The 18,576-nt window shown below is 44.1% G+C and overlaps 1 protein-coding gene across 6 annotated transcripts in view; it reads right to left on the reverse strand.

Moving 5' to 3' along the window:
* The window catches only part of TTLL5 (tubulin tyrosine ligase like 5), a 207,518-nt gene that overhangs the window by 88,123 nt on the left and 100,819 nt on the right, over positions 1–18,576 (reverse strand). For all 6 annotated transcript variants that reach the window (XM_034768482.1, XM_034768480.1, XM_034768478.1 and 3 more), the window contains 2 exons: positions 16,182–16,372; positions 722–876 (listed from right to left, as the gene is read on the reverse strand). In XM_034768482.1, coding sequence (XP_034624373.1) covers positions 722–876; positions 16,182–16,372 — 346 coding nt within the window. The remainder of the gene's footprint in view (positions 1–721; positions 877–16,181; positions 16,373–18,576) is intronic.

Consider the following 18,576-nt stretch of genomic DNA (forward strand, 5'->3'; position numbering starts at 1 on the left):
AGGGAGGAAGAGAAGCAACTTTCCCACAGGTAGTCAGGGCTTAACAAGGAATAGAACTCAGGAGTACCTGGATCCTAGTCCTGTACTCAGTCTTGTACAAAACGGTAGCCTCAGTAAAGCCAGTCAAAGCCCCATTCAGAATCCTTTGGGCACATCCCCCCTCTACCACCCTCGGGCAGTTATCCCCATCAGAATCACATACAGTCCCCTGTTCAGAGTCCAAAGGGTATATTAACCAATAATGCAAATTCCTATGCTCTACTTTGATTAGAAAAAATGAGGAGAGAACAGAAGGAAACCACTCAAAGGGAGACTCCCAGGAAAGAAGGTCTCTGCTGATTATTCCTTTGTCTTCAAACCCCCCAGCTTTGCATCCAGGGAAAAGCCTAACCAAACTCAGGCCCTGATGGAGTTTTCTATGCCATCAAGTAGGGAATAGTGCCCTGGATAAGTGCTTGGAGGGAAACTACTTAGAGAGATATCTCCTAATCATCCAACCTGCCCTGCCTCTCCTCCTCCATGGTGAAGCATGGCCCTGCCACCACCTGGGATCATGGGCTCTGTTTCTGATGGATCTGGGAGATGCTGGGAACTGTGTTTCTTTACACCTGGAAAAAAGATCTCCTGAGCAAGAAGCTAATGAGGAAAGTGAACAAACTCATGGCCCCTGTGCATTGCATCCATCTCCCTTAAAAAGCCAGAAGCAGCTGGATTAACTTACCTGACTGCTGAGGAGGTAGGCTTGCTGTCAGTTGTGGAAATATCTGGCTGAACAGCCCACATTGACCCTACTGTGTTAAGTGCTGACCGGTGGCTGATAGGGGAGGCTGTGCTCCCTCTGCTTATGGCTCCACTTGCCAGGTTCAGGTTTGTTAACTAAAAAGACAGACAAAAATACATCAGACACTACAAAGACCCAAGAAAGTAACAGTAGGTGGCTTGGAGAAAGATACAAACTATTGGTTAGACAGTCTGATAATGGAAGGAAGACTCCTGTAGAAACCTTCCCCTCCTCCCTGGAGAAAGACTCTCTTGGACTGGAGCAAAGCTGTGCTGGCTGCATGAAGCAGTGGGGAGGGCCATTGTCAAAGCCACCCCACTCTGAATGGCTTCCAGCATCCACACTTCATTGTAACACACCCATGCAGTGGAGCACTGGGGAAGAAAAGGGCAAGGGCAGGGGCAGAATTCACAAAGGAAAGCAGCACTGGACCCCTGCACCACTGATTATAATTCAGAACAATGAAACCATGAAAGTCATAAACCAGCTGCAAGCATTTACAAAAGTCAGATGCTCCTCCTTACCCCCCACTTCCCCAGATCACTGAGCCAGATCACTCTATATATTTATAATTGACCAATTACCATTTTACTTACATAAGATTTCCACCAAATTCTGTCCCAAATGGGAGAAATTTTCCATTCCCCTTGAAGCTGTTCACCCAGTTAGGTAACCAGTCAATTAATGTCAGCTCTGAAGTGAGGCAGGGGTTGTTCATTTGCTTTATCAATTTATAAGAAAATTGCATACATATTTAATAACACAAATATTACTTGTTCGACTGTATCCTTCTCCCATTACCCTTCTTGGGCCACTCATCTTCTTGAGAGTGCAAACTCTGAGCAGGCACTGGCTTACTATATTTGAAGAGCACCCAGCAACAACAGGGCACTGATCCTAACTACTGCAATGTAAGTATTAATTTGCAGACAAAAATCTATGTTAAAAGACTATTATTAAGGTTGCTAAGTCAAGTACTCATAAGTTAGGGAATACTAGAATTTAGATTGTCCAGGCAACCTTAATTCAGATCCCTTGTGTATATGCATTATGATATAGTCTTTAATTACATGATCACATGCTATTTTTTCCACAGGACCTCTGCCTCATTCAGTGCACAGAATGGACCTGCTCTGGGGATGAATCAGGGTTTGTATTGAAGGAGACTGTTGTATGCACCTAGGTTAAGGCAGCTGAATGCTGACCTGGAGAACTGAATTCTATCCCTGCCTCTGCCACAGGGTTCTTGTGTGATGCTAGTCAAATCACTTAAACCAAACTTTTCATAGGTGGTCACTGATTGTGTGTTTCTCATTTTCTGGGTGCCTACTTGAGGCCTTGGGGTCTGATTTGCAGATGTGCTGAATGCTCCCAGCTGCAACTGAAGTCAATGGGATCTGTGGTTTGAATATATAAAGTGCTGTACAATGCTAAGTATTCTGAAAAATGAGATCGTAGGTGTCTCAAATTGGACATTCAAAATTAGTGGATATTTTTGACCTTACTCTCTCTGTGCCTCAGTTTGCCATCTGTAAAATGGGGATGATAATACCACCACCTCACTTCACTTCACAGTGGTTATGAAGATTGATTAATTAAGAACTCAGATACTATAGTGAGAGCACTGAGAAAAGCCCATTTTGAGAAAAGTAATAATTCTGTCTTCAGAGCAGGGTTTGAACAGTGTACAGTAAATAAGGCCTGGGGCCACACATTGAACAATGAGGAGAGGACAAAATATTGAATAGTAGCTCATTAAGTAAGCACCATCTGTTCTGTGCACTGAATGAGATGGGTCCTCTGGAAAAAACAGCATGTGATCATGTAATTAAAGACCATCATAATGCATACACACAAGTGGGCCAAATTAAGGCTGCAAAGGCAGCCTTCCTTCTAGCATTTTCTAACTTTTGAGTGCTTGACACTGCAACTGTAACTGTTATTTTAATGTAGTTTTTTGTGTGTAATTTCCTAGGTTTTTAAAAAACAAATTGACACCCTCCCTTCCCCCACAAATTCCATCATATGGCACCATATTAAAAATCACATGGATCATCAGCAGGGTTGGTACCTTTACATCCACTGCCCAGATCTCTGTCACTTGAGATACTGGAGTAACTGAGAGCAGTAGTAGGATGTCATCCTCTATGTGGACCAGCACTAGAGGGGGACAGGGCACTAGTGGGCACATACACTTCTGCCCATACCCCCTAGTTGACCCCATTCCCTCTCGGTCCTGTCTCTTCCCCACCCCAGCTCCTTACTTTAGCCAGTCCCTGTCTCCATTATTCAGGCTTGTCATTCCAGTCCCAGTCTCCTTATGCAAGAATACCTAGTCTCATCCTTCCAGAGTCCCAATCTCTGCTCCAGACTCCCAACCCCACCTCTCCTTGCTCAGTCAGCCCCAGCTCCCCTCGCCCCTGGCTTCTCATTCGATTGGTCTCTTTTTCTCCACTTCTTGTCTCCAGTCGCTTGTCTCCTCCAGGACATCACCTCTCCAGGCTCCTCACCCAACCTAACTGTCCACTCCCAGCTCCTTGTCCCACCCTCTTTGCTGGTTCAGTCCCAGTTCTCTCCCTGCATCCTAGCTCCTCATCAGATCTGTTTTCCCTCCTTCCCACTGGTTCCCAAACCCAGTCTCCTTGCCCAATCAATCCTAGTCTCCTGATCATCCCATCTTCCAGTCCCACTTTCTCCTCTTCCCTCCATGAGCCTCCGGTCTCCTTGTATTTATTTACTCCCCACCCCCAACTTTAACTCTCATTTTTCTGCATTTGAGTCGCGCAGTTTCCTCCTCCATGCTGCCTGGGCCTAGCAGGTGGTCATGGAACACAGGAGAGACAAGCTCCCCATTTTCTGTTACAGTGCCCAGCCCTGGCCTAACCCACAGCAGCCCAGAGCTGCAATTACAGAGAAAGTCCTGTTAAGCCCCAAGATGGAGCATTTTCAGTATGGATGGAATCTTCAGGGAATATAGCTGCTAGAATCTATGAAATCTCTAATGAATATATTCAAACTGTAGTTTTTCAAAGGCTTATAATTTGGCCAAATTTGGGCAGATTTTCATAGGGATGATGCAAAGGCCAGCCACCCACCTGCCAAATTTCAAGTCCCTGCTCCAAAGCATGGGGAAACTAGAGCATCTCAAATAAAAAATTGCCAGATTTTTTAAACATGCACAAAGCAACGTATTTTTCCTAGCTTCATTTCTTTGAAAACATAAACATTTTCACTGAAAATTTCCCCCAAAAATTCAGCCTGAGGCAGATGCCTGCCATGGAATATTTCAGCCCAAATGATTAAAGTTTGGCAAAGTTATAAGCAACTGAAAACATGGTCTTTCTATGGGAAGTCTTGTGCAACTTAGTTGGTGTACCAGCTCTGCCTATACCAATAACAACAAAGAGTGTTATTTTGATGATTTTCTTCTGAGAGAACAAACACTGAGCCATTCTGTAGCTCTGTATAAATATGAAGCATTTATATTATGGTAGCCACTAAATATCACAAACCAGATTGGGCCTCATTTTACTAGGTGCTGTACAAACATCTAATAAATGACAGTAACGGCCCATAAACAGCTTACAGTCTATAAAGACAAGAGAGAACAGGTGGATGAGGCAAACGCTATAGGATGTGTACAATTCTCCACCCCCCATCTGATACTTTGGTGCATTTTTCTCTCTGATATCCTAATATTGTTTATTTTAAAGCTGCCTTTCCAGGCAAAGCAGGTGAGAAAAAAGCCGAGTGTGAAGGGTAAGGATATTTCACACATTCCAGCTAGACAGGTGTTTAAATTACAGCAGGATCAAATACAGGCAATGGATTCCGACAGAACCAGAGAGAGCGTAAAGCTTACTTACAGCCAGCCCACCCGCTGGGTGCAAGGGCTTGTTTTTACTGCTCCATGCTCTAGTAAGTTTCAGTTGCTAAAATTAGCCTGCCAGAGTCTTGGCATGGCAGATTCCTGGGTACCCCCGCACCACAGTGTCTGTGCCAAACAGCTTGACCTTGATTTGCCTAGCGATGACTGTCATTACTGGTTAGCTGATAAACTGCCCACTCTGTTTCAGACACAGGGAAGTGTTTAGCATGATGAGTTTGGACCTGGAAGAGCACAGTTTGTAGTACCCAGCCCAAAGGCTGCAGCAGAGACTACTTACAGAAAAATCTGCTGCTTGAGGGATGGAAAATGGAGCAAACAGAACAGTAGGACTAGTGGAGCCGAAATAGGGAACTGGTGATTAGTTTGGAACTAAAGCAAAACTTTTGCCTGATTTCTATACTGAGCTGAATTCACACATTGACCTTATCAGGCTGGACCCTTAAACCCAAGTGCTGCATCAGCCTGGTCCTACTGCTGGTTTCTGCATCAGTACAGGACTCCATTGGTACTGTCTAGGGAGTCCAGAGGGACCCCAGCAGACCATTTCCCCTGCTCAAGGAACCACTTGTACTCACTATAGCTCTTTTTGTGCACTTGCCCCAGCTTTCAGTGTGGATCATTTTAAATTAGATCAGGAAGAAAAGATGTTCTAGAAATAGAGCTGGGAGTCAGTTTAAGGAGTACAGCCTCTCATCACTCCACAACATGGCCTGCTCTAGTGTCTCCTCCAAGGACCCTCCTCAACCCCAAAGAGGGAATGAAAAGTCCTGCTGCCTTGGAGCATGGCACCCCAATGCCACATCATTCTTTGGCAGCACTATGCATCCTATAACCCCATCCCTTTTAAGAGCACACTAGTGAGATAACTTTTCCCTTTCAGACAGATTACTGTAGGGCAGGCACAGCCTAAAGTTCCTCTTCCTTGTGTCCAGGATCAGTCCCTTTAGTCTCTGGTGCCTCATAAGGAACAAGATTACAGCACCATTTCTGGGCTCAGACAGAGGATCATTCCACTAGCAAAATCAGAGGCTGTCAAATTTTACACCACTTCACTAGGGCTTCTTCTAGTCATACCAGGAAAGCTAAGACATTACCATACGGACGTGCTATTTGAAAGGCCACAGGACTTGACACTGCCACCTTTGCTAGTGAATAGTGAGTAAGGACAAATAGGCACGTTCCATTCAATTCCCACTGGGGTTCTGAAGGACAGAACATTGGGCAGCTGTTGTGCACCACTGGAGTTGATGGAATGACTCCGACTTCTCTTTGTGGAGTGCACATTCCCACACATCTTCTCATGGACGCCTCCTTCTCCAGCACAGATTGGCAGAGCTGGAATAGCTAGCGGCTGTTATTTAGGATCGAGAGGCAGCAGCAGAGTTGTAGTGAGGGGAGGATGCCTCAGCATTCGCTAAGATAAGTTTTATGAACTAAGTTCCCAAGTTTTGCTTGGAACATATTTTCCTGTAGAAGCTGTCTGATAAAATTAAAATTAGTACTCAACAGTAATTATCCTGACAAGCCTCCAAACCACCCCACACTCAAGGATCTTCATAATTTTGCTGCTCTCTGCTTATCCATTCTTGTCACTCATCATCCACACATTTGTCTGCTTCTCAAATGGTTCTGTGCTTTCTTCCACGCTGCCCCTTACATATGGCATGCCCTCTGTGAACTGACCAATATGGTAACTAAACTGCCTCCTTCAAAACTCTCCCCAAGACCCTCCTCTGTAGTCTTGCCTATGAGATCAGTCAATTATATCTGAGGGGGGAGAGGGGTCACCTTATTTTCTTCATTTAAGAAAAAAATTACTTTTTGATGGTGTCTCTCTTCCTCCACTCTTCATGAGTTACTTTTCATGAACAGTAAGCCATTCGGGGCAGCGACTGTCTTTGTATGTTTCTGTATGTCAGCTAGCACAATGGAACCCTGTTCTTGCTGGAGCCTCTGAGTGCTACTGTAATACAAATATTAATTATGATTAATAATTTACTCCACACTCCAGACCGGTGTGTTGCTTTTTGCAGAGATGCCACATGCATCTCTGTTCTAGGCCAAACCTGACTGAGTGAGTCCAACAATAGTGCTGGAGGAACTGGGAGCACTGGAGCCGGCCCGTCTGCCTTGCTTTCCTCCGTGTTTTGAGCTGCCAGAATGTAACAGGCCTTCCCAATGTGGGAAACATTGCTGGATCTTAACTTGTCTCTTTTCTGGACAGCAAAAGGAAACCCCAAACCACCAGCCTCTTATTAAAACCACAATTCACTGTTTGAATAGTGGGACAAAATACACCCATTAAGGGGCCTTCGGAGAAACCACACAGTACACACTCACTACTCCAGGGTCACCTTCTCATGACTCAGGTCAGCTTTCTGGCCACACCCAACCAGTACAAATCCACTTCAAGACAGTTTCATTTCATGCACAGATTTGCATTTGCTGAGAAGACCAGCCAGAAGAAATGAGAACTGGGGCTAACGGGATGGGAGGTGTGAAATCTGTGTGCGCACCAAGGCTGATCTGGCCAAAGGCCTGTGACATTCCTTCCTGCTTGCTGAGCTTACCAGCTTACAGGATATACATATGCATACAGAGCACAAGTGTTCCAGTCTCCAGAAAACGTTCCAGACAAAGACCTGCCAGAGACATTCCTGGGAAACCTGACAAACTTAGAGATTTCTTTGTAGTGGCTCCAGCGTATGCATCCATTTAACAATAAAAAAAAAAACAAGTTAGTGCTGCCGCCGCGGATGGCTAAATTCGCCTTTTGCTTCTTCTCAGAGTTAGGTTCTCATTTAAGCACTCTACCACAAAACTTCCCACTGGGAGTGATTTCGAGGGGGCAGGGATGTGTCAAATGATTGATGATCAGGGCACAATCTTCCTCAAACGTGAGTTCCTAGCTGCACAGCCTGCCCCATTTGGCAGCTTGGCAACTCTGCAGATTACAGGGGCCACTTCACCGTAACAAAAGACTCTGCTTCCATTCCCTCTGGAGCCTCAGAGCAGTAGGAGGGGCACAATTCCTGTACTGCAGAAACCACACTGACATTTTCTCCTCCTACAGCCTCTGCTGAGACCCTTCATGTTATTACTGATTTGCACAAGTCAGCACTGTCAGAAGTAACACCCATGCCTGAGAACAAGCAGTGTGTGAAGAACAGCTAAGGGGTGAGGAATAGTGGCCCTACAACGATGCAGAGGGAGAAAGCCACATACAGCAAACCAAAGAGCAACAGAAGGAAAACAAAGCAGCTTGAGCCGTCCAAGAGATAGACTGAGCCACAGCAAGGGACTAGGGTGACCAGACGTCCCGATAAAATCGGGACTGTCCCGATATCGAGCAGTTTGTCCCGCGTCCCGACCGAAGTATGGTCGGGACACCGTTTGTTCCGATATTTTGTTTCGGGTGCTTTTTTTTCCTTCCTTCTCTCCATTGTTGCTTAGGTGGCGGTGACCGGCAGGGGGAGCGCCTTTTCAATTGTTACACTCACCCAGCACTTTGGCGGCGGGTCTCTCAGTCGCCGATGGTATTCGGCGGCATTTCGGTGGAGGGTACCTTCCTTCTTTGGTGGCAAGGTTTATAACTCGCCACCGAAATGCCGCCGGCGACATGCCGCCGAAGACTCGGACGGGTGAGCCCCCCCACACCTCCCCTGCAGCAGTCCTGATATTTTGGAATTCTCATCTGGTCACCCTACAAGGGACTAAACACTGATGATAACCCTGCTGTACATGGATTTTTATTCCTGTCCTGAGTTTTGTGGTCTTAGTCTAATCTCTACTTAGCTGCCCAAACACACAGTTCTCAGGTCCAGGATAAAAGGAGTTGAGCTGTGTATTTACACATGCGCTTTGCTTTGTGTGGCACGTTTAGGCCATGTCTACACTCGTGATCTTACAACTTCACAGCTGTACTGATGCTGCTGTACGATCTCCCGTGTAGCTGCTCTTTGCCGACAGGAGAGAGCTCTCCCGTTGACATAATTAAATCACCCCCAATGAGCAGTGGTAGCTATGTCAGCAGGAGAGCATCTGCCACCAATATAGTACTGTCCACATCTGCGCTTCTGTCACTGTAACTTATGTCATTCAGAGAGGTGTTTTTTCACACCCCTGAACAACATAAGTTATAGCGACAGAAGTGCTAGTGTAGACATAGCCTTAGCAAACTACGGCTAAGGGGACTTCAAGCTGCACAGTAAGAGACAGATAGGCAGCATGGAAAGTAGCTGCACAGGTTTGGGTTTGATCACCGATACCTAGTGGAAGGTCCTTATTCTGGGGTTCCTGTGTCAGACTATTCCTACAAGGTCACCCTGAGGCACTGTATACTAGCCACACCAAAGCTCTTCTCCCCCTCCCCCCAAGGTTTAGCAAACTTGTCTGGTTTCTGCTAAAATCCACTTTTTGTCCAAATGAAAAATGTAGAGCAAGAAAAATGCCACATTCTCCTGGGGATCTGTCAGCACGTTTGCTGGACCTTGGGCATTGGCTGGCTGTATAGCGGAGAAGGAGACAGCTCATTCTAGCTCTCGCCTGGGTGGTCTGATGTTATCCCTTTGATTAAACTTCTTGGCTGGAAGAGCTGGAGCTGTTCCTAACGATAGCTGGGTCCTGAAACCTCACACTCTCCTTCATGGAGAGGGGCAGTGCTCCCATCAGGTTTCCCCTCCTACTCCTCCCTGCAAAGCTGGGCCAATTCAACACATTCTTCTGTTCACTGACATTAATAACCACAAAGTGCTACAGCGTGGTTGATATCAGCAGCAGACCCCGCGCCCCTGTGATATGAGACCTCACACAGATCCAGTGCTTGAGGAGAGACCCTCTTTTTACCTTACAGCATATTTCAGAGAAAAAGGTGTACAGTACCCACAGAAAGAGGCATATACACATCCATGTGCCCCCGTCCCTGTGCACACCGGCAAAACACAATCATAACATGCTCCCTGCAGAAAGCTCTGCCAAGCATGAAAACAAGCAGCCACTTTGTGCTCTAGATCCATTTTATGAGTGGACTTCAGAAGTAACACACTGTAAAGAACATTGTTGTAACTAAATCAGCAGGTCAAAAGGCCTGGATTACTGTTGCGAGATCCTCATCTAACAGGGAAGGCCATAGCCAAGGATGGAAAAAAAAGCTGTTTTGACTACTGCTTCTTGGCTTGGCCCTCCAGAAGCAGTAGAGGATCCAGTAAGACCCCTAGTTTATTAACCAAGTTACCAAAAAGTAGGAAAAACCCCTCACAGTGAGGGGGAGTATATTGATTCAGTCATTTCTTCAGGCTGCACCCCCCAACACTGCTTCTAGTTCATGTGTCATGAGCCTCAAACAGCTTTTTCATCCATACCCTAAACTCAGCCAGGCAAACTGAGCAATTGAAGTGTCAGGACCCAGAGAAACAAAGACCTGGAGCTGTGTGTCAGCCTACTGACAGCACTGCAGCCCAAACCACTGCACATATTCATCAAGATATGAACACAATCTTGTCCATCACCAGGAACTCAACCAACAAAACCAGTATAGACTCAATGCCATGACTAGGCCTAACACTGAAAAGAGCCAGGGAAACACAAGAAATCCAGATATTCCTAGTACTACTTCACCACAATCATCTCAACAACCTTACACATAAAATAAAGATTATCTTGTCTAGAATGCAAAAAACATGGGAAAGGAGAAAGGGTCACAGAGGTGGGAGAAGCAGCAGAGCATGCAGATTCCTCATAGAGTTAAGGACTCACATTAGCATAGGAACATAAAAATTGCCAGATCAGTTCAGAGCAGCGGTCCAGCAAATCCAGTATTCTTTCTGATCAATGCTTCAGAGGAAGGTGCAAGAAACTCCATAGTGGACAATTGTGAAATAACCTGCTTAAAGGGGAAGTTTCTTTCTAATCTCTGTCTATCAGTGGTTGGCTTATGCCCCAAAGTCTGAGGGTCTATTCCTTATATAATTTTTGTTATCCTGTCTAATGTAACTGTGCCTGTTCTTATTGTATATAAGTACGTCTGATATGGTTTTGAATCCTGTTAAGCTCTTGGCCTTATAATACATTGTGGCAGTGCATTCCACAGGTTAAGCGTGTTCTGCGTAAATAAGTATTTTCTTTTATCGGTTTTAAATTGGTTGCCTTACAATGTATTTGAATGTTCCCTTGTTCTATCATGAGAAAGTGTAAATAAAGTTTACATGATTTATGTTCCCTGTGACATTCATTGTTCTGTATATCTCCATCATGTCCCCTCTAACACATCTCCTCCCTAAACTAAAAGTCTTAATCTTTTCAATCTCTCTTTATACAGAAATCTTTCCCTGCCTCTAATCATTTCAATTACCCATCTCTGAATCCCTTCTATTTTTGCTATATAGGTTTTGTGTTTAAATGAGGTGACATAATAAAAAGAAAATTTTCTGCCAGTTTGGGTTAAGAGTTCGGTTTTCGCTGTTGACTTTGTGACATTTACTCTCACACATTCATTTTTCATTCCATTTCCATCACTAATGAAAAAATGGCTCGCATTCTAGCTCAATCAGAGCCGATGCTATCATGAGAACTTAAGATCCAGTAAGCAGGGCATAATTTGTGCCAGGACTTGCCAGGGCTGAACCCGGGCACCTCTAGGCTTGGCAGTTCATAGCCCTGGCACCTCTGGGCTCCTGACCAGCAGCCACCAGTCTCCGGCTGTCCAGCTCTGAAGGCAGGGCCATGGTCAGCAGCAGCATAGAAGTAAGGGTGGCCATGCCATATCATGCCACCCTTACTTCTGTGCTGCTGCTGGCAGTGGTGCTGCCTTCAGAGCTGGGCACCCAACCAACAGCCGCCGCTCTCCAGCCGGCCAGCCAGTGCTTAATTTGTGCCAGGGCTGAGCCCCGGCACCTCTTTCATTACAAATTAATCACTGCCAGTAAGTTACTTACTAAGGAAGTCATAGGCAAATGATAGGGAGCACACCACTGTTCGTGAATTTAATTATAAACTTTTTTTAAGGTGAGCTGTTGGGCCACACAGGAAGCCGTGGCAGGCCCCATTTGGCTTGCAGGCCACTTATTGAGAATTACTAGCCTAAAGCAAAAAATAATGAATTAACGATGATGAAATCCAAATTGCAAATCCCTGTCGTACAAGCCAGCCTCCTCACAACTAAGCTGCATGGGCTCCAAGCCTGTGGAAGTGACTTCAAACAATTTTATTAATAAGATAAGTACACCTCTACCCCAATATAACACTGTCCCCTGGAGCCAAAAAATCTTACCGTGTTATAGGTGAAACCACGTTATATCGAACTTGCTTTAATCCGCCGGAGCGCGCAGCCCTTCCCTCCCGGAGCACTGCTTTACCGCGTTATAGCCAAATTCGTGTTATATCGGGTCGCGTTATATCGGGGTAGAGGTGTAATATTCTTATCTAGGTGCCTTCTATGTAACATGCCCTTTTAGAATGTCCCTACTTCAGCCACGTCCCATTGGGCTTTGCAGTTATGTTCTGATTCCTCCAAACCATCACCTTTCAAGGTATTTCTTATACATTTCTAGGACAAGAAGTCTGTGTATGTCTTAAGTACAGCCTTCAGCTACCCAGGCACTCAAGACATAGGACGTCTCTAGACGGGGACAGACACAGAACTGAGAAGTTGCTCCTTGCAGCAGCTGGAGAGGAAGAGTTGAGTTCATCTGCAGGCCCTCTGCTTGGGCTTTTCTGCCTTGGCATTCTATAACTCAAGGTACTGCTGGCTGGGCAATCACTCTGAAGCCTCACTTGAGAGGATGCCTAGCAATACATGCCACCAGGCTGCACTCCAGTCATTCACCCTTATATCACCAAAGACAAGTACCCAAGTGTTTATACTCTGGTCACCCTTCCCCTCTCCCTAGAATGAGAGAGCCCAGGCATTAGGCTGAATTTCCTTTCTTATCCCAAGTTGTGAACATCTATTTCAGCTTTGTCTTTGGCACTACCTCACACCTCTACACATAGATCCGTGTCGGGATTGTCAAAGTTCAGTCACAGAGTTCTAAAACACCAACCATGGCCATATTCATCTTCAATACAAAAGCAAAGCTTTTAGAAACTGTATATCCCAAAATACATTGTGTCCCAGTTGTTCAGGTCAAAATGGAGCATTGCATGCTGAAACCTGTCATCTCTGAAGACTGTATTTCCATATAAAAAAATGAGGAACTGCAATCAGCAGGAAAGTGAGGGAAAGTCTGGGATCCTAACTAATTGCAGTGTGGCCTTCAAATGAGATCTCTCTCTTCCCCCCCGCTCCCCCAGTCTGAGTTTCCTTCTATAGAGGACCCTGGAACCATCCTAAACCTAACCCCTCTATGAGTACATAACTTGGGAGACCCTGGAAGCATGAAAAGCAACACTAGCCACTCTCCTTATACAAACAACATATTTCCAGACTTACAGCTGCCTTTTACAAAATACTGGAATGCCCTCAGATTCAATCATTCATGTCTACTGCCTGGCTCTCCCTTGCGGTCCCTACTGATTATGGGGATAGAAGCATTTCCTTCAAACCAGTTCTCTCATCTTCCTTCCCATTCCCAATTCAGTCAGTCATAACATAAAAATGTATGTGTACTCTGCATCACAATTAGTTACCAGGAAAGCATTTAGGCCTTTGTAAGATGGCGAAAGCTATTACTATCTCCATGCAAATTTGTCTCATCAGTAGTGATGGAAAAGGGAAGCCAGACAAAGCCATGAGAATCCCATCAGCCATTTGTAAATAGTGGCCAAAGGGCAGCTGGAGCTTTCTATGCAAAGACTAGGAGACACTAACAAGTAGATTTGTGTGGGAATCAGATTTTTCACTTCAGGGAAGCTTTACGATTTTAAAATTTCTTCCATTCCAAACAGGGGGGTGGAGGGATGGGGGGGATGGTTTCAGGTCAATCAAAACATTGTGTTTCAAAATTAGACTAAAATATTTAGATTTTGTTGACTTTTTCATTATATATTTTATAATATAAAACAACTGAAACAAAGTAATTTCAAAATGGAAAATCAAAATAATCTGCTCCAAAAATGCTGAAATGAAACATTTCAATCTTATCAAAACCTTTTTTTTCAATTTTCATTTAGAAACAAATTTTTGTCAAAGGCAATGTATTTCCATGACATGTTTTACTTTTGATGAATTAGCACTGTCTGACAGAAAAAATGTTCCACCAAAAAATTTCTGAACAACTCTACTGACAAGCTTTTGAAATAAAAGAAAAGTCTATATTCTATTCCAAGCATATTTAGAGCTGGTGCAAAGTGCCAGATTGATAGCTTTGAGAATTGAACACTATGGGCAGCAGCAATTCAAGCTTCTCTCATCGTTCACTCCAATGTCCATCCAGACTTAGAGGGACTATCTTCTCTAGGGGCAAGACATCAGTTCAGGTTCCATGACTGACTCAGTCCTTGTCTTCTCTATTGAGTCTGCCAACAAGAGGGCCAAATTCTAAAGGGGTTTTGGTACCATGGCTATCTGTCCATTAGGGACCAACTAAGACCATCAATGAACTTCACGCAAGGGTCACTGAACAGCTGTCAGATTCAGTCAGAGCTACTAGGACTGAACTGGGACCATTAGCCAGAGGCAGAAGAGTCCATAATCTATTCTACCCCTCAGAGTCAGACAGATGCCTAAAAGTTTTTTTAAATGCTAAAACAAAATAAGTCACATCTATCCCAGTGCTAGGCTTCACAACAGACATTCAAAAACACCCAATAAAACAATAAAATAAAAACAGGAACAGCAGTATATACAACTCACTACAACAAACAGCTACTCATCAGAAAACAAAGCAAAACATCTCCATCCAGAACCCACCTCAGCTCTCTCCAAATAGCTTTTCAAGTAGATGGGCTCTGCCGTGTTCCTGATAGTCAGCTGATTTGGACTATTTTATACCAGGTGCGGGATGGGAAAGTGTTATTTCCAAAGTGGAGGATCCAACTTGGAAAAAACACACTGCTAGCAGCCCATCTCTTATTAACTGAGGGAGATCTAGCTTGAGTGTCTCAGCTCAGGTGTTTCATCGGGAGAGGTAGTCTTTCATGTAGGTAGAGTCCAGGTTATTTAGGACACTGTAACTCAAAACCAGCCCCTTAAAACACTAGCTGGAAAGCCACAGGCAGCTAGTACAGACCATGAAGTACAATGTCATATGTTCCTGGAAAGATGTCCTTTTTAGCAAAAGGGCTGCCGCATTCTACACTAGCTTGAATTTCAGAATGGAGTTAGGAATGGAATATGTTTTATCAAAACCCCATTAACCTGCCACATGTTCTGTCTAGACTTCCAGTGCTATCATACTGCTTGCCCAGGCATTTCAACAGAAACAGACACACCTTCTGCTGTGCTCATCGGTCTGATACTGTTTCCTGATTCCCATATGATGCTGTTACACAGGATCATCTACACCTAAAGCTCTTGGTAACTTTACTCTTTAAGAGGCATTGTCAGGAAATAAATCAATGGTAGTACAGCACATCCATCTGATAGATGGTTGGCACAAGCAGTACAAGACAAGAGTGCTTTCACTTAAAGTCTTTACTTTATTTAGTCTCAAGCACATGCAAATGCAACAGGTTAGAGAGCACCCCAAATTAATAGTTACCCCAAAGGTCTGGAGTAGTCTTGAGTAGTCAACAGCCTTTTGATGGTCTGCTGCTGGGGACCTTAAGATGGATTCACACCAGAGTTCACTTGGCCCAACCTCTTTCCCCTTTTTACGCTCAAAGTATCACATAGCTTGTCAATCACCAATAGCCACTGAGCAAGCAATTTGTTAAGCAAGACGTTTCAAGCCATTAGTTATACGGATGTGTTTTTGCAGAGTCTGCAGTCTCATGGGCCCCGACAAAAACACATCAGAAATCAAATATAAACAAACTTCCTGTCTTTCAAAACTGCATGCTTCACAGTTTAAAAGAAAGCCCAACAGGATGGTGCAGAGTCATGCTCAATTCTCATGGCCTAGTTATGCTAAGACTGCTACAAAGGCCTTACAGCTGCTCTTGGCAATAAGCATAATAATTGATAGTCCAGTTACTGGCAGTGGCCTAGGCACTTTGCTGGGCTGTTAAAATCTCCCCTTACAATGCCATAGTCCAGCATTTGACAAGTCAATGGAGGAATGAGGCAGCTGACTTTAAGGGAGTAAAAAATTAAGAAATAAGATTTGGGAAAGACCTACTTCCCCATCAATCTTCTCCACTGACAGCTGGGGCAGATTTCTTCCTTAGAATGTATTTTTTAGTACTTTGTCCAGTCTAACCATTTGACCAACGGGGCTTCAAGCACTTCCCTATGCAATTTAACTATAATCTAGGAGAGCTTTATTCCTTAATCCCACAGCAGCAAAAGGGAAGGAAATCCACTTTCATGAGATTCTCTCTTCCCAGAATGGTCTGTCCCAGTCCTTGGCTCTGACTTAGGAGAATGTGCCCGTCTTTTCTATTGTCACCAGGGAAACCATACTGCCCACATACCTGCTGTGTAAGGAGGCTGATGTGGCTGGGTGGGGAATATTGCCTGGTTGCTTGTTTTTCCGCCAGCCGCTGCAGCTCTGCTGCTACAATACTGTGGTTGTAGCGTCTGCTCTGGGAAGAACTGTTTTCTGCATCCTTGTGCACCCTGGCTGAGCCCACACGCTGCCCACTTGGACTGCGATGGCATGAACCTGCCAAACACACAGTTTTCATCCACTTAGAAAAGTAAAGCAATGTTTCGGGCTGCAGAGAACTCCTCATGCCCTCTGAGGAGGGAGCTAAGACACTGAATTAAATAGGAGAGATTTGTACATTTGCAACAATAGAAATAAAAGCCAGCAGGAAACTTCTGCAACAGGCTCCATTATCCACATCTGAGCTTCTCCATACCAACACTGAACCCTCATTCACCTCAGGATAGAACAGCTAATGGCACCCAGTTCTAATGGGCATTGGCTGTTTGTTCTCATGTATTAATTATCTGTATTAGAGTAGGGAATGGAATGGAAGCAGCTGAGGTGTGGGGATTTGAAAGACAAAAGATATTTTTGCACTCATCCTAGAAAGTGAGGGGATGTTAGGAAGCCAAGTGTGTAGAAGGAAGTTACCTCTGAAGAAACATACCTCTTTCTTATGTTAGTTGGACCTAAAACAATTTAAAGCATGGACACTTGGCTCCCTATTCAAACAGGATCAGTAACAGGTTGAACACAGACATCACAACCTTCTTATGAAGAAAAAATCAATATAGAAAAATAATTAGAAGACATTCATAGATTGAAATCTGGTTGGAGGGTCATAAACAGAAGGTTATGATAGACAGCAAAGCAATGAGGCGGCAGGTCGATAGTGTTAGATCTGGATTTAATATTTTCATTAATGATTGGGAATATGGGAATATTGATGAGATTCATAGGTAAATTAGGAGAAGCTGTAAACACCAATGAGGACAAAGAAATAAAATGAAGGGGCCTAGAGAGATCAGAAACATGGGAAGGAAGTAACAAAATGAGATTCTATTTGAAAAAGATGCAGGTAATACATCTGGGAAGATAACACAGAAGCCAGATACTCTATGGAAGAAGAAAAACTTATAAAGCAGGAACAGATGAGAGAGAGTGAGCAGCAAATTGAAAAGGAGTCTGTAATGTGATACGCTTGTAAAAAAAGTCAGTACAGTTTGCGGCTGCACAAACAGTGGCATCACGTCACAGATCAGAGAATTATGGTCTTTCCCTTTTTTAACATGATCTGACCTGGAACACTACACCATTTCTAGAAAGATGCTGACAAAATGGTAAAAAGCAACAGAGGGTCCTGTGGCACCTTTAAGACTAACAGAAGTATTTGGAGCATAAGCTTTTGTGGGTAAGAACCTTACTTCTTCAGATGTTAAGCCTTAAAGGTGCCACAGGACCCTCTGTTGCTTTTTACAGATTCAGACTAACATAGCTACCCCTCTGATACTTGACAAATTGGTGGGAATTTAGAGAATAGCTACAAAAATTATCAGGGAGCTTGAGAGACTGGGTTATGAGGAAAGAGAACAGAAGCGGGACATGGTAACAGTCTTCAAGTACTTAATGTCTGTGAATACCAGGAGAGGAGAGGAATTATTTGGAGAAAGGTAAAACAAAGTAAAACTAAGAGCAATGGGATGAAGTTAAAAGGGTAAATTTTTGGCTGAATTATCGGGAAACCTTTCCTGGAAGTGAGTCTCTCAAATCACCTCATGGGAAATGGGAGAAGAAGCCCCAGCACTAGGAACTTTTAAAACTAAACCAGACAAAACAGTGAAAAATGCATAGTAGGAAATAATCTGCATTGGCTCCTTGGAAGGCACCTAATGGGACTTTATCAGCTCTGGTTTCTAGGCTTCTCTGAATTCCAGAAAGTAGACCATTCAGACAATTTTATTTAGTTTCAGGATTCCAGAGGTAGTAGGCATACTCCCTGATCCTCTCTATGAGACACCTCTAGCAGGCACTATATCCAGGATGGCCTCACCAAAAGAGCATGGAATCTGCCTATGGGATGAAAGGCATGTCTGGTATTTTTCATACAAAAGCTACAATGACTTTGCTTAAAAGCAAATGGATCCCTTTAAATAAGCTACTGAGCAGGTGGATCAGGTTTATTTTAATGCCAGAAAGCTCACCACATTGTATAAAGCAGTCTCAGTGAACATGTGACAGAGTTTGTTGTCCACTTCAAACCCAGCTCTGCAGGGTTATTGCAGAAGGAAACACACTCACAGTTAAAGCCTGTATACATGAGCATACATGTAATTTGTAAGATGTTTTGAGGTATGCCAAGATGAAAGGGCCTAGGGAAATATGAAGTTATGTTGTTATTAACATTCCCTTAAACACTGCCCCATTCAGATTTTACTTGG

The sequence above is a fragment of the Trachemys scripta genome, chromosome 4 (genome assembly GCF_013100865.1).
Source record: "Trachemys scripta elegans isolate TJP31775 chromosome 4, CAS_Tse_1.0, whole genome shotgun sequence".
Lineage (NCBI taxonomy): Eukaryota > Metazoa > Chordata > Testudines > Emydidae > Trachemys > Trachemys scripta.